This window comes from Varanus komodoensis, unplaced genomic scaffold (genome assembly GCF_004798865.1).
Source record: "Varanus komodoensis strain SLA01 unplaced genomic scaffold, ASM479886v1 scaffold1, whole genome shotgun sequence".
In the NCBI taxonomy this organism is placed as follows: domain Eukaryota; kingdom Metazoa; phylum Chordata; class Lepidosauria; order Squamata; family Varanidae; genus Varanus; species Varanus komodoensis.
This window is the reverse complement of record NW_025335268.1, coordinates 2,183,517-2,201,529: the sequence shown is the minus strand read 5'-3', so window position 1 is coordinate 2,201,529 and position 18,013 is coordinate 2,183,517. Positions and strand designations below refer to the sequence as shown.

Sequence of the window (18,013 nt, the reverse complement as noted above, 5' to 3'; positions counted from 1 at the left end):
AAAAAAAAAAAAAGTGGAAAAAAGTGGAAAAAAAGTGAAATAGCCCCGAGCGATAGCAATGGAATGGCCAATCGCTTGGAAAGCAAATGAACAGGCTCACAAAAACAGAAGGTGCACTTTTGGGAATGAGGTTGGAAATAAAAAACCAGAAGGCAAGCACAATAGTTTTAGCTATGCCCAATAAGTCTCTTTTCATATTCTTTATGCAATTGTGGCCTCTCATCCCTATATTTACCGTGACACTTTTAACACTTGAGATGTTTCTTTAAAACTGTGAACTGGTTTATCACTACGTATTAGCCATTTCCTTCCGCCATTATATGAAATACCACTGAAAGCAGAGTACAGCATCTTGTTTCAGGCAGCTTGTGTCAGCGCTGGTAGAAGTTTACAAAACAGCATTTCCAGGCTTTCTTATTTCTCATTTTGCTTCCCCTTCTCCTTCGGAAGGTTAACTGTCTCAACTGCTGCTCCTCTTCTGTCTCTTGCGTTTTAACTCCTTGCCTTCTCTCCTGTCTCGCCTTTCCTTCTTTATTTCCTGCACCTGTGATGCTTCAAAAATGCAGAAACCTTCTCTGGCTGATAATCCCCGCCATCAGCCCCTTGTTGCTAGTCCTTTACAAGTCCCTGTCATCTCGTCTTCACAAGTATCACAGAGCTCAGATAAGGTAAGCCTTTGCAATGCATATGTCTGCATAAACATTTGCGAAAGATATATTTCTCAACTGCTAGGCAGGGCTCTCTCCCCCTGTCGCTGCACTAGATAGCGGGAACGGCTCTGTTTTATTATCACTTTCAAGGTCACGCAGCATACGGTGCCGATAATTGTAAGTGCAGTTTTTACACCTAACTCAATTACTGGCTCAAATCTGGAACGCTGAGCTGGTGGAGCCCCATACAAATGCCAGCGAAACTTGCCTCGAAGAGCAACAAATCGGCTTGCAGGTGCCACCAGCCTGCTCTCCGGGCGCCGCTCCATTTTGCTGGCTCGGGTGAGGGCGCAGTTCCGCCGCCGCTTTGCTCGAAGGCGCGGGCCTTACAGGGCCTTCCCGCTCGCCGCCGCCCATCCTTTCTCGAGGGCATTTCTCACGGCATCTCGGCCGTTCAGAAACGCTATTAACACCTTTCTCCCCCTTTTAATCTCAGTTCGAGCGGGTTGCTGATACGTCCGAGTCATCCAGCAGCGTCACCCTCAAAAGCTACACGATGCACTTGGAGGTAGTGATTGGAGTGGCTGCGGGGCTGGGCTCGGCCGCCGGGCGACTGCGTGGCTGGCATGGTCGGCCTTTGCATGATGCATGCTTGCTTGCCGCGTGACTATTCGTAGCTGAATGGGGTGGTTTCCGAGTAGACCCGTTTTCTGTCCAGGTGGCTGAGCAGGCTACAAAAGTCTTTTAACTTTTGTTCTGGGACGCAAAGCAGGCTCAATGGTTTCTTGCGGAAAGCCGGCCTTTATTTTCCTCATCCGCAGTTGATGTGATGGGTCGATTTCAAATCACAAGCAAAGCCACGTTGGGCTGAGAAGTCCTGGGCAAAGTGGCGGCGGGGGAGATTTACTTTTGCTCCCTCCCTTTCTTCTCAGTCTCCCAGTTCCAGCTGGCTAAGCAGCAGCACCTGGTGAGATCAGGCCCAGACACATCCAGCAGTGTCGGGAAGGGCCTCCCTTCCCTCTTTACCATTTTTGGAAATTGCGTGCCAGACTCACTGCCTGGCCAAACCGCAGGCCCACATGCCCAGTGGACCTGGCTGTCCGTCCAGCGGGCATCTCACTCAACCAGGCCTTAAACTGAGCTCCCTTCCTGATGCTTTTTTGTAAGATAGTGGGGCGGGATGAGCCTCTGCTCAACACCTCACTGCTGCCCTCCTCTTCCAGGTGCTGTTGTGAAGCAAAGGGCTCCTTCTGTTAGTTGCACACTGGTCAATGTGCTGCCCAGCCGAGCACCGGGTCAGCTTGCCCTGGACTTGGCTGCCTGCTGTGGCCCTTTAGGAAGAAGACAGAGCCCTGCCTATCGCTTTGCCACCACCACAGGTGGTGGAAAGGGACATGACTTGAATGCAGGGTCTTCCTCATACCTTATTGTTCCCCCACTCTGCTGCCTACCTGACTGCACCCCAAATGGGAAAAGGCTCCCCCTCCCACACACACACACACTACAATCAAGCAGGGGCATTCTGGAGAATTGAAGTGGTGGCAGGAGAGGCTGGAACCAGCACAGGAGATACTTCACCTGCCCCCACTCACCTTCCATCCCAAGAGAAATCTTGCCCCTGGCTCTGGTGGGGTCCTTTGGAGGCCCTCTGGGCTTTATGGGTCCCAGAGATCTGCCAAAGGTTTAGGTGCCAAGCCGCAGCAGCCTGGAGCAGTGATGTATCCTCACAAAATCTGGAAGAGGAGCCCAACTAATGTGGAGCAGAGTTCAGTGGTGGCCAGGCCCATAACATATCATGCTCCTGCATTAAGCTCCTGGTTACTAATGTCGTCTAGTGACTACTGTGCTGGGCATGGACCCCAGAAACCTGCATTTCCAATTCGGTGCTGTCACAGACAAGACACCTCTGCAACATTCAAAAAAGTATATTGGCAGCTGTGTGGCAATCACATCAGCACAAATCCTTGTAGTACTGATAATGCAACTGCAACTAACAAGTGATGGAGCAGGGGCTTGCTGGAAAGCCAAGGATGCCACTGGACCTATGTCTGTTAGGGCCTTGGATCTCTCTTATCAGCTATGATTATTGACCAGTCCCACTCAGTATGGTCCTCTCCAATTGGCTGCACTTCCCCAAAGGTTTGGTTGGGTTCCTAGCATTAGTTATCTGAGGTTGTATGGTAATGACTGATACCAGATGTTGAACCTGAGACCATCTCATCAACAGCAGATCTCCAGCTGTGCATTCTGCACCAATGACGTTGGTGTAGAGAAGGCTAGGGAAATAGTGGAGAACTAGAAACATGCAGACAAAGATGTGATTCATTCAAATCCACATGTAAAATACTACTGCTGTTTCCTTAACATCTGGATTCCCCCAATCCACCTGTGAACCTAGCTGGCATGGTTTGATTCCTTCCTGTGTTCCACGGCATGCTACGTTTTACATGATATGGTAGGTGGCAGGGTTTCCTCATAGCAGTGTGGGGTGTCATGATTAGAGTGCTGGACAGGGACAGAGGAAATCCAGGTTATAGTCCCTGCTTGGCCAGGAAGTTCACAGGGCGACTCTGGGCCGGTCACTAACTGAGTCTAACCCACCCCACTGGGTGGCTGTGCAAATACAATGGAGGAAAGGAAGATCACATTGCCAGAGAAGAAACTGGATAAACATGTAGTTAGTGGATAAACAATCATGCTTGATGGGTGTGTATGGCATGTGTGTGCATATGTATACAAGTCAGGTCATTAGAAGTGATGTAAATGAAGTATGAAAACAGTAAACTGGTTTTTGACACACAGATCCAGTTGATTTATATTAGCAGAAACTTGATGTACAAGTTAAAAAGAGGTAACAAGGCATTCATCAGTGACCTCGTAGCCCTGCTCACCTTGCAGGCATTTCATGGAAAGGGTGTTTGTTGTTGGAATGGAATGGCAATTATGCTTAAGAGGAGATCACCTTGTGAAACTGCTCTGCAGAAGGCTGTGGTTCCCACAGGGAACAATAGCTAGACTGAGTGCTAATGATCCTTACCATGTGTGTTTTATGGTGTTCCGTTATTGCCCGTAAACTCTGCCATCAAGACAGGCTACTGTAGTGTTGTGAAATTAACTTTCATCTGGTCATCAGATAGGGATGGTTTATGATGAGGGAATTGTTTCTTACTGGAAGCCACAGTTTGTTTAGTAAAAGTGTTTCCTAAGAGGGCAACTTTTCTGTTTCCATATTCCCAGGGACTGGCAGATACAAAAATACCAGGACCAGCATCTCCTAGGAGTTTGCATAGCAGTCAAAGCACTTCTGGCCTTCAGGTACCAAGCCAAAGCCAGATGCTGCACACCTTTTCTCAAGGTTCCCTACGTCGAAGTGTTAGCCAGCTCATTGATGTCTATGACAAGAAATCCTTGACAGACGATATGGTTTGGGATACCATTCTTCATGGTCATGACAGTGGTTTGGTAAGTTCTTTTTCTGGGCAGAGTAATCAGTGCTGCCCATTAACATGCTCTAAGTACAGAAGCTTTGAGAGAAATGTCAGCTACAGCGTGTAACCCCATAAGCACTAAATTCTCGTAGAAAATCTTTTGCATGTCTATCAATGCCACCAGAATGCATGACTGGGAGCAGTCCACCACTTCTGGTCAAAAACATTCCCCCTGCAAAACCCTGCTCACTTCTCTGGTAAACTCGGGTGTACTGAGCTGCAGGGGAATGAATCCTTTACCCGGAAGAGCTTTCATGCAACCCCAGTGACATTAAAATGCAGTTACCACATCAGTAAGCCAACAGTGCAAGCCCAAGTATACATTGTGCTTATGTCAGTATTACATGCCAGTGGGCTAGCAAATAGGTTATATACCATTAACTGATCTCTACTTATGATGACCTTGTCCATCACAGCCTATCCATGACAGCCCTTGCCGAGTTCTTGAATCCCTTTAAATATAACCAGCAGTTCATGGAAAACTTTCAGGTTATGAGTTTTCCCCGTGGCCTGCATCTTGCATAGAGCAAGAAATGGTATTAACTATCTTCTAAGAATTTTTAAAGGATACTATTGTTTACTTGTTCTTGAACCACTTTTTACTAAGCTCATTTATACAGTAGATTTTGAAAATCCTAATAAATTTTTTGATAATCTTGTAAGTTAACAAATGAGCAACACTGGGTGAGGAGTTCCTTCCTCTCCGATACTAAAATGCAAAGTACTTTGAGAAGAAAACCTGGTATTTAGGGCACAATCCAATACCCTCCACCCTCAGAACTCCAGAGACTTATGCCATTCCAATGCACGCAGTTTTCTCTGCTGCTGCTATGTATCATGGCCTGCATTTCATCCAGACCACAATTTTTGGCCACACAGATGAAGTGTCATGAAGACAGAAGGCTTGGCCACCCAGCTTCCTCCCCTCCTTTCCTCCAGCACACTCCATTTCCTGCTGTCTGAGGCTGGATTACAAACTTAGAAAGGCAGCTGGTGCTGTTCTTTTCACACTGGGTGGGGTGGGGCTCGGCTCCTTATAATCCTGTGGTCTCCCAGACTACCCTATGGAGGCCATAGGATGGTGCCTTTAGAAACAGAGTGAGTTAGAAGGGGCCTCCTGGGCCATCTGGCTATTCAACCAAGGGTGGCATTCGCCCTCTTGACCACCGCATCACACTGCTGACTCATGTTTAGCCTGCAGTCGACCAGCACCTCGAGGTCCCTTTCACAAGTGCTGCTCTCCAGCCACTTGTCACCTAACCTGTACTTAGGACAGCTATTCCTATGCCCCAAGTGCAAGACCTTGCACTTATCCACATTGAACGCCATCCTGTTGTCTCCTGCCCACTTCCATAGTCTGTCCAGATCCTTTTGGATCTGGAGTATCTGATCCTCAGTTGTGGCCACTGCTCCAGTTTTAGTATCGTCTGCAAATTTGATCAGCAGACTGTTCACCCCTTCTTCCATGTCATTTATGAAAAGATTAAACAGAATCGGTCCCAGGACAGAGCCCTGGGGGACCGCGCTTGTCACTGGCTGCCATCCCAATGATTCCCCACTAATGGTTACCCTCTGCTTTCGGTCTGTCAACCATGCCCTAATCCCCCGGACAGTGCTTTGGTGTATCCCAAAACTCCTGTTTCTCCACCAGGATATCATGGGGCACTTTGTCAAAGGCCTTGCTGAAATCTAGGTAAACCACACCCACTGCATCCCCTCCATCTAGCCATCTCGAAACCTTGTCATAGAATTCTACAAGGTTTGTCTGGCAGGACCTGTTTTTGCGGAGGCCATGTTGTGTGGCTGTCAGCCTCCCCTCCCTTCTAGCATCACTAGATCTCTCTCTATTATGAGCCTTTCCATTGTTTTTCCTACAATGGATGTAAGGATAACAGGTCTGTAATTCCCCATGTCCCTTCTACTACCCTTTTTGAATAGCTGATGTCATAATGTAATTTTAAATCTGATATGGGTTCTTTACTGTTTTTCCATTCTTACTTGTAAATTTCTATTTCTGATATGTACTTCCTATAAAATTAAACAAAATGCAAATTTTAAATTACTTTTTTAGTATGTGGATGATGAAGACCTTGTGAGCACTATCAAAGGCTTCAGCATGGTTACCAAAGAACATACAACGTTTACAGATACACATTTGTGAGTAGTATGTCCAGCATTTGACAATTTAGACAAAAGAATCCAGCCATTCTAAATACATCGCTGTTTAGAGTCATTTGATGCAATGTCTCTACTGAAATGTTGATTTCTTGGGTAGTGGGTGCTTGAAATGCATTAAAAGAAAAATCTCTGTCCACTTTACTTTAAAATATTTGTAATAATGCATTTCTAAGAGTAAATTTTATTTATATAGCAAATATATTCATTTCTAATGTGTTTCTGTGTATCTGAACCAGAAATCTTTATTAAGCATCACCTAGTGAAATCATGACTACATAAAATGATTAAAGTCTGATGTTAAAGGTTTACCCAAAAAGTATATATATTTTTAAAGTCAGTTGCTGTCTAGATACACATTTGACATGTTCTGTGGTATATGAATAGAGAATATAGAAAGACAATTTAAAGTTATTTTTATATTTCACCCGGTTCCCTTCAGGGAACTCAAAGCAGTTTACATAGTACTTCTCTCAATTTCATCCTAACAACAATCCTGTGAGATGGTTGGATCAAGAGTCTATGACTGGTTTCAAGTCACCCAGTGAGCTCCATAAGTAGGGGAAAAAATAACATTTAACTTTAACTTAAGGACCTGGAGCCCTGAAAGTCTTATTAGATTATGCTTTTTGCAGCGTCCCTTTACAAAAATCTGTTATTGCCCCTACAAGCCCTTATGGTTCTTATGATGTACTTAATTTCTGGTTATTTACCAGTTTGTGATGATAAAAACTTGAGGAGTTTGTACTGCCTTGAGTTCCTTGCAGGAGAAAAAGTGAGACAGAATAAAATAAATATACCCGTTGAATCTTAAACACATTTGAGGCAGACTCAGTCAACTCTAGAGATGTGCTGTTATGCCGAAATAGTAAAGAACACTATGCAGTGCACTTCTGCCTATTCCAATAGTGAATTCCATAGGCGTTTCTCCCAGATGAACGCATATATAATTGCAGCCTACGTCTTCCAGTGTACCTGTTCTGGTGAGTCGATAATGGACATGTAAGACATCACCATGCAGCAACTTTGTGAAAATTATACTTTACTGTTATGCCCATGACTGATTTAAATAGATAGCTTTTTAGGTGTTAGCAAGTAGGCCATACTATCACTGTTCTACTGGGCACAGGATGAGAGCTGTCCAATTGTAAGGGTGGCTATGCAAACATACCAGTTCCGATGATTAGATATAAAATGCAAGCTTGGTACTTACTGTGAGATTCCATTTGACTTCAGTATGGGAAACAAACATTTCTTCCACCCCAAGGACAGGTGAGGAATATGTGACCAGGTTTTTTTCCTTTAGTCCTGGTCCCTATGCTTCCCCTTAGCCTGTTGCTCTCTTAGGGCATTTAGACATATTAGGACATAGTTGTTGAGACCCATTTGTGTACAGAGAAAAAGAGAAAACTCATACAGAAGGTTGAGAGAACCGTGAGAAAGGTCTGAGTTTGTTGCAGAACTCTGTTCCACATAAAGTCAAGTTTATGGACCAAAACTTATTCATTTAGGGCTATATCCCTCTTTGCTTGGTTTAATAGTACCTTTGAAGTGTTATCTGTGACAGAAATGGATTAACATGTGGAGAAATACTAAGCATTAACTGCTGATGTGTTCCTTTAGATTTCAGTATATTATTAATTTTTATACATACAAACTATACAATTGCAATTATTTAAAACCAAACATTTTCTGTCATTATATATGAAAATGTAATATATTGTCAGACTGTAGGATGCTACCCTTATTAATAAATGATGTTTACTGAATTTTTTCTGGAATCATCTTGATCCCTGTGATATTACGGTTTGTGGCTCTGTGTACTAGTTGTATGCTAGTACAGATTTGGTCAGAATACTAGCTGGACTTTCTAAATACAGTTCTATTATGCAAGCAGCTATAAACGAAGATTAGTATTGCTTTAAAAACAGTGGAATGAAGCACTGGAGTATTGCTCTTGGTTATTCCGATACAGAAGAAGATACGGCTCTCCTGCAGAAAAGCTGCAGCTGCCTGCCATAGCCTTTCAGAATTTGAACCTATCTGCCTTTATCTAAACAAGATGTGTCAATCCCCTAGTCTCCCTCCACTGAGAAGGCAGCCATTCCACCCTTCCAGTGTTATTTACCATCTCTCAATTTTGAAATGAGCCAAATGTAATCAAGCAATAAAATAAAATACTGGTATGTAGCATGGTATGAATACAGAATAATCTATCCTTCCATTAAGAAACCATAAGCATCCTTATACAACAGAGTTCATTCTCTTGAGATGTTTAGAGGTATTACATTTCCAATTACACTACTCATTGTATAAACACATAATGGAAGTTTAACTTGCAAGTCTAGATTGATTGATGCATTTTATTCTTCATTTCCCTTCCACAATGTATTATACAACATGTTGTACCCCTACAGAAAGTGACAGACAACGTTTCCTAAACATTAATATGTTAATAAACTATGTGAAGTGCTAAAGACTACAAAACATACAACTTAGGTTGCACACAGCATGTTCATGTTTGTACCTTTTAAGCAACATACAGCAGGGACCTGTCTTTTAGCTTGTATTACCCTCTAAAGTAGCATGTACATCAGTGACACAGCAACAAAACACTGTCTAATAAAGTTGCAAACTGGGAAAGCTCTACCTCATTGCTCGCCTCAAGTAATGCACCAACTAGATGGTCTGAGACAAGCCACCACCCTTCAGCTTCGCTCCTCCCTTCCCCTTGGAAGGAGATGGAGATGATCCCCCTTGAAAACATGTTCTTGCTGTTACTTTGTATGCATGAAGTTGTCTGAGTGCCAGGTACAATTCTTTCTCACATGGGCATGGTGCATTCGCACAAGAGGCTCAGAGTCCCGTCATTCCTCTTCCCAGGTGAGCATGTAAAGGGCAGATCAGGAAAGCTCCCCAGGAAACTGACTTTGCACAGGTTCAGATCACAAACTTTTAATATACATGGTCTGAAAATGCCCTATGGCCTTCTCCCAGAAAATCCTGTTGCCAGTATTTTCTAAGAGGATGAGGCCAATCATGCCAGTAATAAATGGGTTATACTATCCAGAGTAAAAGGCATACAAAAGTACTAAATTGCTTTATACTTTAATATTAAAGCCAAATATATGCAAAATGACGTTTGAAAGCAACCATACTCAGTCACAAGACATTTAGAATTGCAGGGTGATTCAAGTTAACAAATTGCACCATATGATGTATGCCATTTATTAATACTAATAAAAAATATGGTGACCCATCAGAAAAAGCAAATGGGCCATGCTGCTTTCTTTCCATGAATATTCCCAACATGAAATCACGCTGAAAGTGTGAACTGAGAATTGACTATAGACAAACAGGCCACAGACATTAAACACTTAGCATGGAAGGAGCCAAGGGGGGGAAATGCTTACATACAATAGAAAATGCTCCCCTTCAAAAAAAATGGTAGTGCATGCCAGCCTGCATTAAAACAAGGCTTGAAGTCTGTACCAGAACTGGACCTCATAATAATCGTAATACAAAGTCAACACCAATTTAGAGTACATAAGAATGTTTTTGTTGTGCTGTGAAGTCAAGTTCTTTGTGTGTGACAGCCTCCCTATATTGTCTTAAAGACATTCTGTTAGAAAGACAGGATTACAGGTGCATACATGTAAACATTTCATCCAGTTTAGTGTTTTGAGATAAGTCCTTCAGCACTTCTACAAGGTATAATCCTGGCAGGAAGAGTCACTTTTCTTATGCCGTGGAGAAATGGTTGTTCTTGTAGGTGATGGGGAAGCTGTACCGAGTGTTTCAGAACCTCCTTCCACAAGACTTGGTGAAGATACCGGATGAGGCACTTTCTTCCTTCCCAGGAATCCTCCTCCTCCTCCTCCTCCTCCTCCTCCTCCTTCAAATCCACTTTTCTTTTTATTGTCTGCTTTGGCTTCATTTTCTTCATCAATTCCTCTTTTCTTCATTTCTGATAAACCTTCAGGCACTTTCTGAACTTCAGCTCCACCATCTGCTGCTTTAGCAGCTCTTACCTCAAGTGCTGATGCCGAAGCCTTTTTGTCAGTTATGTTTTCACCTATCCTCTTCACTTCTGTCTGTACAGGGCTCTGGTTACCATTCTGAGGAACAGCTCTGTCTACCATAGTTTTGTTCAAATTAAAAGCCTGCATTTCTCTGTAACTGTGAAAACTTTCTGTCCGCCGTGCTCTGGCTAGTAAAGGGCTCTCCCTATATGGCCGTACAGAGCCGTATGTAGCAGTTTCATGGATTGTTTCACGATGCTGCAGCTGCAGGCTGGAAACATTTATAGTGATAATATTAGTGAACTGCATTGTCAAACTGCACAAGGATGCTCTAAAGCGAAAAGCATAAAACATCAGATAGTATTTAGTGCTATTCTTAGTAATATGTTAGAGATCATTTTTATGCATAAGCACACTTACTAATATTTAATAGGAAAAGAGATCGCATCTTTCTAGCAGGTACCTATCTCACAACTTTTACAAAATAGCGAAGTTGTAACTTTTCTTTTACTGAGAACTGGCTGCAGTGAAGATGACTTAAAATGTCAAGACCTAGCATCTATAAAATGCAATTCTAGCTATGAACCACTATGTCTAAAATGCAGAATCACAAAAGAAAAGAATAAAACATTGGGGCCATGCACTAGATCATGTTCACCAACAAATTACCTAGAGCTTGATTCACGCAGGCGACTTTGCTGTACCACTGAAGTGGCTGGACTGATATTGGGAGTGGCACAACGTGAAGTGCTTAGGTCACACTGATCCAAGAGCTTCAGCAGTTCTTCTTCAGTAGGACCACCCACATCTTTGAGAGAGAAACACAGACCGGAGATTATACCAGAGAGAGAAAAAGGTGAGTGAAGAAAATTGTTGAATGGAACAAAGATGTTCCAAACATTTTTGGAATATTTGCAACAGGCTGGCAAAGATTTCTCATTCCCAAGAGTTTTAACAGTAACATTGGTAAAAGTACTCCCTACTGTCTTAAAACAATTATGAGCAACTGGTGTCCCAGATATTATGGCTACAATTCCCATGATCCCTCACCACTAGCTATGCTGGCTTAGGCCTAATGGCCTGCAAGTTGCCTGACCCTGCATGGAATTAAGCTACTAAAATGAAGCAAGCTTGGGATAAGCAGGGGTGAATTTGTATGTGGAAGGACTGTTAAGCTCCGTGTAATTCAGGTACTCAAAATCAATTCCTAGCTCAGAATTCATTTAGATATAAGTATGTATCTTTTGGATCAGATTCCACTTGGCAAATTTGCAGGTTCTAGTGAAAAGCAAAGAAGGATGCACAAGCCTGAATTTGGCTGCTTTCTGCATTCTGCTTTCATGAACAAGTCAAAACGGGAGTGACTACACAGAGGCAAGAAATGTGCCATTCTGTGGGATGTTAATGCAGAAGATGGACTACACCGGACAGCTACCTTTCTCTTCACTTTTGTTAACCATATCCATTGCCGTGGTCAGGTCCCACATCTGAATACTTCCATTCACATGCCCTGTGAAGAGGTAGCGTCGTGGCCGTGAGCCCATTCTGCTGGATCCCTCACATTCTCGTACGGTGAATGATGATATTGTAGTACAGTCCACTGCCTGAATTTCACATATCCTACATGGGAGTTAGCACAACAGCATGGTCACAAAATCAGAAAAATAAAAGGCTGTCCCACATATTTACTACTTGATTTAAATAGCTTTCATGTTCAGGTTGCAAAATGCTATTAAAACTCAAATCATAATAATTTCACTTGAAGATTAAAACAAATGTGGCATTAAGTCCCTTAATACTCATTCTCTGGGAAGTGTGTTCAAATTAATGAACTTGAGATATGATACTTTTCTTACCACAGAATGTGACACACATATCCAATTCCACAAGAGTCTGGTTTCAGTTATTCCAATAGTTAAAGGTTACAAGTGTTGCTATACAAGCCTAGAACCAATAGGGCAACAATCATGGAAGAGGAAAGAGCCCAAGGGTCTTCATGGAGCTCCACCTTCCTCAGCCAGAAGCCATGGATTGCAGTGTGCTCACGCATCCCAAAAGAAGGACAGGGCAGGACAGTCTTGCAGTGTGCGCTACTGCTGTTGTTGCTTTGCTATAAATGCTGCAACTTGCAGCTTCGGCTACATCAACACAACTGCAATTCCCCCCCCCCCCAGCTACTATGGGATGTGTCTTTCTGAATTCTTTACTCTATAACATGTTAGACATTCTCCACACCATCCCCACAAAGCTTAGAGACTTTTGAGAAAAGGTCCAGAATTACTGCAGTTTAGTAATGCAGATCCATCTCCTTTTAGTACAGAGTTGATTGTCCCACAGCAGTTTGGGAAGAAATGCATAAGGATATATAACATCTGAATGCACCCACAAATTGGTGTCATGGGAACAGATAACCAACACAATTATTTTGAGGACAAAATGGATACACATGAATGCAGGTTTAATTAACATGTAGAATGCACAGGTTGATTGGACTATGCCTGTGGTAATCAAAGTGAAGAAGGCAAACAGAAAGAGGTCAAAGTTGAACAGGCTTTGCATTATTACATTAATGTTTACCCTAATACAACACCCATTTTAATAAACATGTGGCAGTTTCTTCCTGTGCATGCACAGAACATTAAATCATAGTGATTTATAACATTTATTGGGATGATAATTTGGCCTCCAACCATATTAAAGGCTTCTAATGTTATTTGCTTAAAAACAAACAAGCTGTCAAAGGGATAATCTAAGTGCTTGAAAAATATACTCTTGATTAATTTCTCTAACAGTTGCTTATGATTGTACGTAATGAACTTTGATGCACAGAAGATTGATTCTCTTAAAGAGGTTTATTCATTATAAGATTAAGCAATAAGAAAAGATAGACCATGTGTTATAGATACTGTGTGCTGGTGGAATCTTATTAGCGGCCATGGTTGTACTAGCAGTTTCAATTTTAGAACAGTGCTATTTTCTTTAACTAGTATCCAGGGCTTTCAAAAACACTTTAGCTGCTGTTTCCACATCTTTGGATTTCATTTATTTTAAACGGCTAGGCAACATATCATATTTTTAATGAAAGGTAGCAATACACACTAGCATATGGGAGGAACAGAAGAGAGCTCTAAAATAAGGGATATAATTAAATGCCCATTAAAAAAGTGAAAGTTAAAAGCAATCTTGCCTGTATGTAAACTATGGTTGTAAAACACATCTTTTACTCTTATGAGATAAGCCAAGACCCAAACTGATTCTTTGTCCTTCTATACCCTTGCATCCAGATTCTCAAACATTCAAAATTTCTCTGAAACATTCCTGTCACCATATATATCCATTTTAAAGACAGGTAAAGCATTTGTGGAGATCACAAAGAATTACAGTCCTGTGCTCTAGAAAGCAGCATACTGTGACCCCCACTCCTTTTCCTTTTTCATTGTGAAGAAACTAATGGCTGCAGGACAGATGTGGAAAATAGAGGGCATTTAGGAATGATGTGCAGCAGAATCCAGAGGCAACGAACAGCCACGAGCCCGAATGCTACTGACAACCAAAGTTACACACTTGTTTTTACACACAGGGTTGGCCTTGACCTCATGCAGAGAAGTACTGTGCATAATTTGACAGCATATGATCTTTACTACAAAAAACAAACAAGTGGTATTTAGGAACCATTCTTGAAATTGCTGAAAGTAACTTTTCCTTCTAGAACAAGATTTGACTAATTTGAGGACATAATGCTATGCTGCAGGCACTTTGTCTCTCCCTCGCCCCACATCAACACTGCCTGTGTACTATGTAAACATGAAAGCACCTGGGCAGCACGATCCATTCTGGCTGCTCACAATGCTCTTAACTTGGAGGATTATGGAAGAGGTATGGAGGCAAAGGCCATCTTGTGCTCCTCCTGCCCTGCAAGGATTTGGATGGCCAATCTGGCCATCCCTGTCTTCTGCGCCTTCTCACAAGGGCACACTGAGGCAGTGGGATACCTTAAGGCCCTGTGGAACACACTCCTATCTTCCCTGATTTCTGAAACATGTCCCCGCCAGTCCCTGATGCCAGCTCCAAGATAAGCATTTTGAGCTCAGAGCCACGGCTCACAGCATGTTGCTTTCTGCACCAGCTCCAAGGGTAGAAGGTCAGCACTTCAAATTTTCTGTGGCTATCTAGATTCTGGTCAGTAGCCAAAGGACTGTGCCCAGAGTGTGCAGCTGGGAGTACAAGTATTCTTACAGCTTCTGTTTTCTTCTAGTAAACTATGGCCCTCTGAAGAAAATGTGTGCACAAGTGTTAACAGCATAGTCTGTTCACGCAGTGGAAATAAATGATGAAACCCAATTTGGGAGTGTGGGTAATGCAGGAAAAAAAGGATGGATACAAGGTACACACTAATTTTCTACAATGCTGTGGGACAACAATCACATGGGCACAGGTACTAAGCACAAGTGCTAGCCTGATGCATGAGAACAACACCATCAGAAGCTTGAACACGGAGCTTTCAAAATTCCCACATTTTATCAAGTACTATGAAATAAATCCATGGTAATACAGAAATTTTGTTTATTATACTTTAATTCAAGGATGACACATTATCACCCCGCTATTCTGAATCTGGTTCCTAGCCAATTCAACAGTGCCAGCCCAAGACTCTTTAAGATTGATAATCCAATACAAATTTTGGTGACATGGCTGAAGCTGGAAACACTAACAAGGGGATCTGGGTTGAGCTGCTAATAATTACTGAAGAGAATTTTCTAGTTTAAAAATCCACCAACCCATCTTACTACTAATTCGCAATTGCAAATTGCAATTAATCATAATGCTTTGCTTTGAACATCTAGCAGTTCTTTTGCTTACCTTTTCCCAGTAGAAGAAAGCCTCACAAAGAGTTTATTAGTGATGGGAACAACTTTTTGGATAAATACCTGTTGATCATCTCGCTCTCCAAAAGGTCCTGTAATTAGAAAACAAGTGAATAGTTCTCATTGCCACAATTTGGTGCTCTCAAACAGTCTTCAAATATTTTGTTAACGTGGCACAGAGTTCTAGTCACACATTTCTAACTTCCACCCATGCTGTCTCAGTGTGGCTTTTCTCAATTCCCTTACAAGCTTGCTGGTCCTACCTGCCTCACTGCCACTGAGCTGCTTCTCATTCCTCCTTGGCTTCCCACCTTAGCACATCATCTCAAAATCACCACCTTATCTTTTGGTAGCTAGATGCTATATTGTTTCTATGCACAGAGTATCTAGATGCTATATTGTTTCTATGCACAGAGTATCCTGTGGCATCTTAAATACTAAGGTATTTTATTCTACCATAGGCTTTCATGCCCAGAATACATTTGTTAAGTTTTCAAAGTGCCACAAGACTGACCTGGTTTGCACATTATATTAACTCATGGTTGTTTACCTACCCTGGAACTGTCTGGTAGACAATCAAATAAATCCATGGTTTGTTTTCTCAATCCCTCAGTTGCTGGTCACCCTCCTCCTTTGCTTGCTTCCCCCCTGTAGCACTATAGTTCTGAGATGTAGAGCAACTGATTTTTTGCCCACTCCCATCCTCCCTTCCATAGTCTGGTGAAACAACTCATGAACAATGCAACAATAGCCCATAGTTTTAAGAACCCAGAGTTCAAAACTTTGCAACAACCATGGGTTCTGTTTCTGGATTGTTCCAGATCAAAAAATCACCACTTCTCCACTCCATCATATTCTTTATTTTTTTTTAAACACTCCAGATTACCTGGAGCATTTTTTAAAATGTAGAGTGAAGTCACCTTTCCCAAGTGCATGTAATGGGCAAAAGACCACTATAACTGGTAAAGGATCTGAACAGTTACATGACTGATAAACAAATTCTTGGACAAGTCTCAAGGCAGCTGCTTCTTCCAATTGTCCAGCAAGGGTGAGACTTGGCCATATCCCATTTCTCTGGGGCACTGTAAGACAGGAATGCCCAATTAAAGCATGGAATAGCCACCCCCTGTTGTGCTTGCAATGCTGCAACTACCTATATCATTTCCAGAAGAGTAACTGCCATGACTTTCAGTCTCTTCCAAGGACAAAATTTTAAATGATGCCAAGGGAGTGGATCCTGGCTGTGTTGAAATCATTCCTCGGAAACGTGTCACTGTCCATGTCCGAACATGATTGTTATCTGCACAAACTAGAAACAATACAAAGAATATTTACAAAAGATGCCACTTTTATCATTCTAAGCTATTTAAGATCTAAACCTCAATGTTTTCGAACAGTGGTGCTAAATTTCCAGACCTACACTTTAGTCATTTCTATAGCCTCTTTAAGAATACATCTGGAAAGGTAGTTAAATGCAAACCCGCTGGAAATGGTCTATGGCTCCCACAGCTATTTCCCAGGAGACCTAAGCAAACTATAGTTTATTAAAATCTGTTAAAATCAAATAAAGATAATTCTCACCCCATACACTGTCATTAACTGATTTTATACGTCTGGTCTATTTTAATTAGGGGTGTGCACTGACGAGATTTGGGAAACAGCTTGCCTCAGATCAATTTGAAGGAAATCCATTTTGATGGGGTTCAAAGTAGAATTGTAATTTAGAGAAGTGCAGTTTTGCCCCTCCCCTTCTGTATCACTGGAAATGACTTAGTATGACAGAATTTAATTAAATTTGAAATATATTTTAAAAAGCAAACTGCCCATAACAGTTTTATATCTTGACAGAATTGAATGAAATTTTCAGACACGTTTATCCATTCTAAGAAGAATAAATATGCCTAATTTTAAATAAAGAGGAGCAGAACTGTTTGTGAAAGATCAGACTTCACAGTTTGGGGATTTCCACAAAAGGAAATACCTGAATTATAATGAATTTTATAGTAGCCAGATACTTCATGCAGTCAGAAACAAAACATTTTCAATGAACTGGGCTGAATTCAACAATATGCATACAGCATTCAATTAATGCAACAGAAGTTCATTTCTCTTCCTCATTCCTACACACCCAAAAATCTGTTCCATGGAGTCCCCTAAACCTCCATGGAGAAGATTTGGGACACATGGAGAGCTGAAGCAGGATGTCAGATGCAGTCTGCTAGGAGTGTTGTCCATTCTGCTGGAGGAAAGAACAATAATAGCTACAACCCACTAAGTGATTGTATGGACACACACACTGCATGTTCATTCTCTTCACCTTTCTCTCTGCATATACATGGATAGGGTCTTGTTCTTTCCACCACTTCCCATTCCAGGCAGGAATAGCCTCTGCCAATAGAAGCTACCCAGCAATTGCCAACTCTCCATCTAGCACAATTGTTTTTGAACCTTACTCCGCCATACCACCACTGACTTCTCTACTTTCTTCTACTAGTTGCTTCCATGCAGTCAGTCTTTCTGCGTTCTACATCAGAAATTTTGCTTGACTAGAAGGTGGGAAACTTGCTTTATTCCACAAGATGCCCCCCACACCTTTTCAACATTTTGTTGTGATACAACCTGGAATGGAAATAGATTTAACTGGCATTGTTATCACTTGATGGACACAAGACTGTGAAGCTGCAAAATATTTTATCAAGGTTCAAAAGCTAAGTAAACAAAAACAAACCTCAACTTGCTGGTTGCATAAATATTCACCCCCTTTGCTGTGACATGCCTAAGAAAGCTCTGGTGCAACCTATTATCTCCAGAAA

At 42.0% G+C, this 18,013-nt stretch overlaps 2 protein-coding genes across 2 annotated transcripts in view; one reads left to right on the top strand and one right to left on the bottom strand.

Moving 5' to 3' along the window:
• USH2A (usherin) overlaps nt 1–6,445 on the top strand; it is a 579,889-nt gene extending 573,444 nt beyond the window's left edge. Inside the window, exons 70-71 of the mRNA XM_044449731.1 lie at nt 3,888–4,112; nt 6,210–6,445. Coding sequence (XP_044305666.1) covers nt 3,888–4,112; nt 6,210–6,299 — 315 coding nt within the window. The 3' untranslated portion in view covers nt 6,300–6,445. The remainder of the gene's footprint in view (nt 1–3,887; nt 4,113–6,209) is intronic.
• Nucleotides 6,446–8,658: 2,213 nt separating this feature from the next.
• The window catches only part of KCTD3 (potassium channel tetramerization domain containing 3), a 41,747-nt gene continuing 32,392 nt past the window's right edge, over nt 8,659–18,013 (bottom strand). The window contains 5 exon segments of the mRNA XM_044425630.1: nt 8,659–10,606; nt 11,005–11,143; nt 11,771–11,955; nt 15,196–15,292; nt 16,354–16,509. Coding sequence (XP_044281565.1) covers nt 10,018–10,606; nt 11,005–11,143; nt 11,771–11,955; nt 15,196–15,292; nt 16,354–16,509 — 1,166 coding nt within the window. The 3' untranslated portion in view covers nt 8,659–10,017.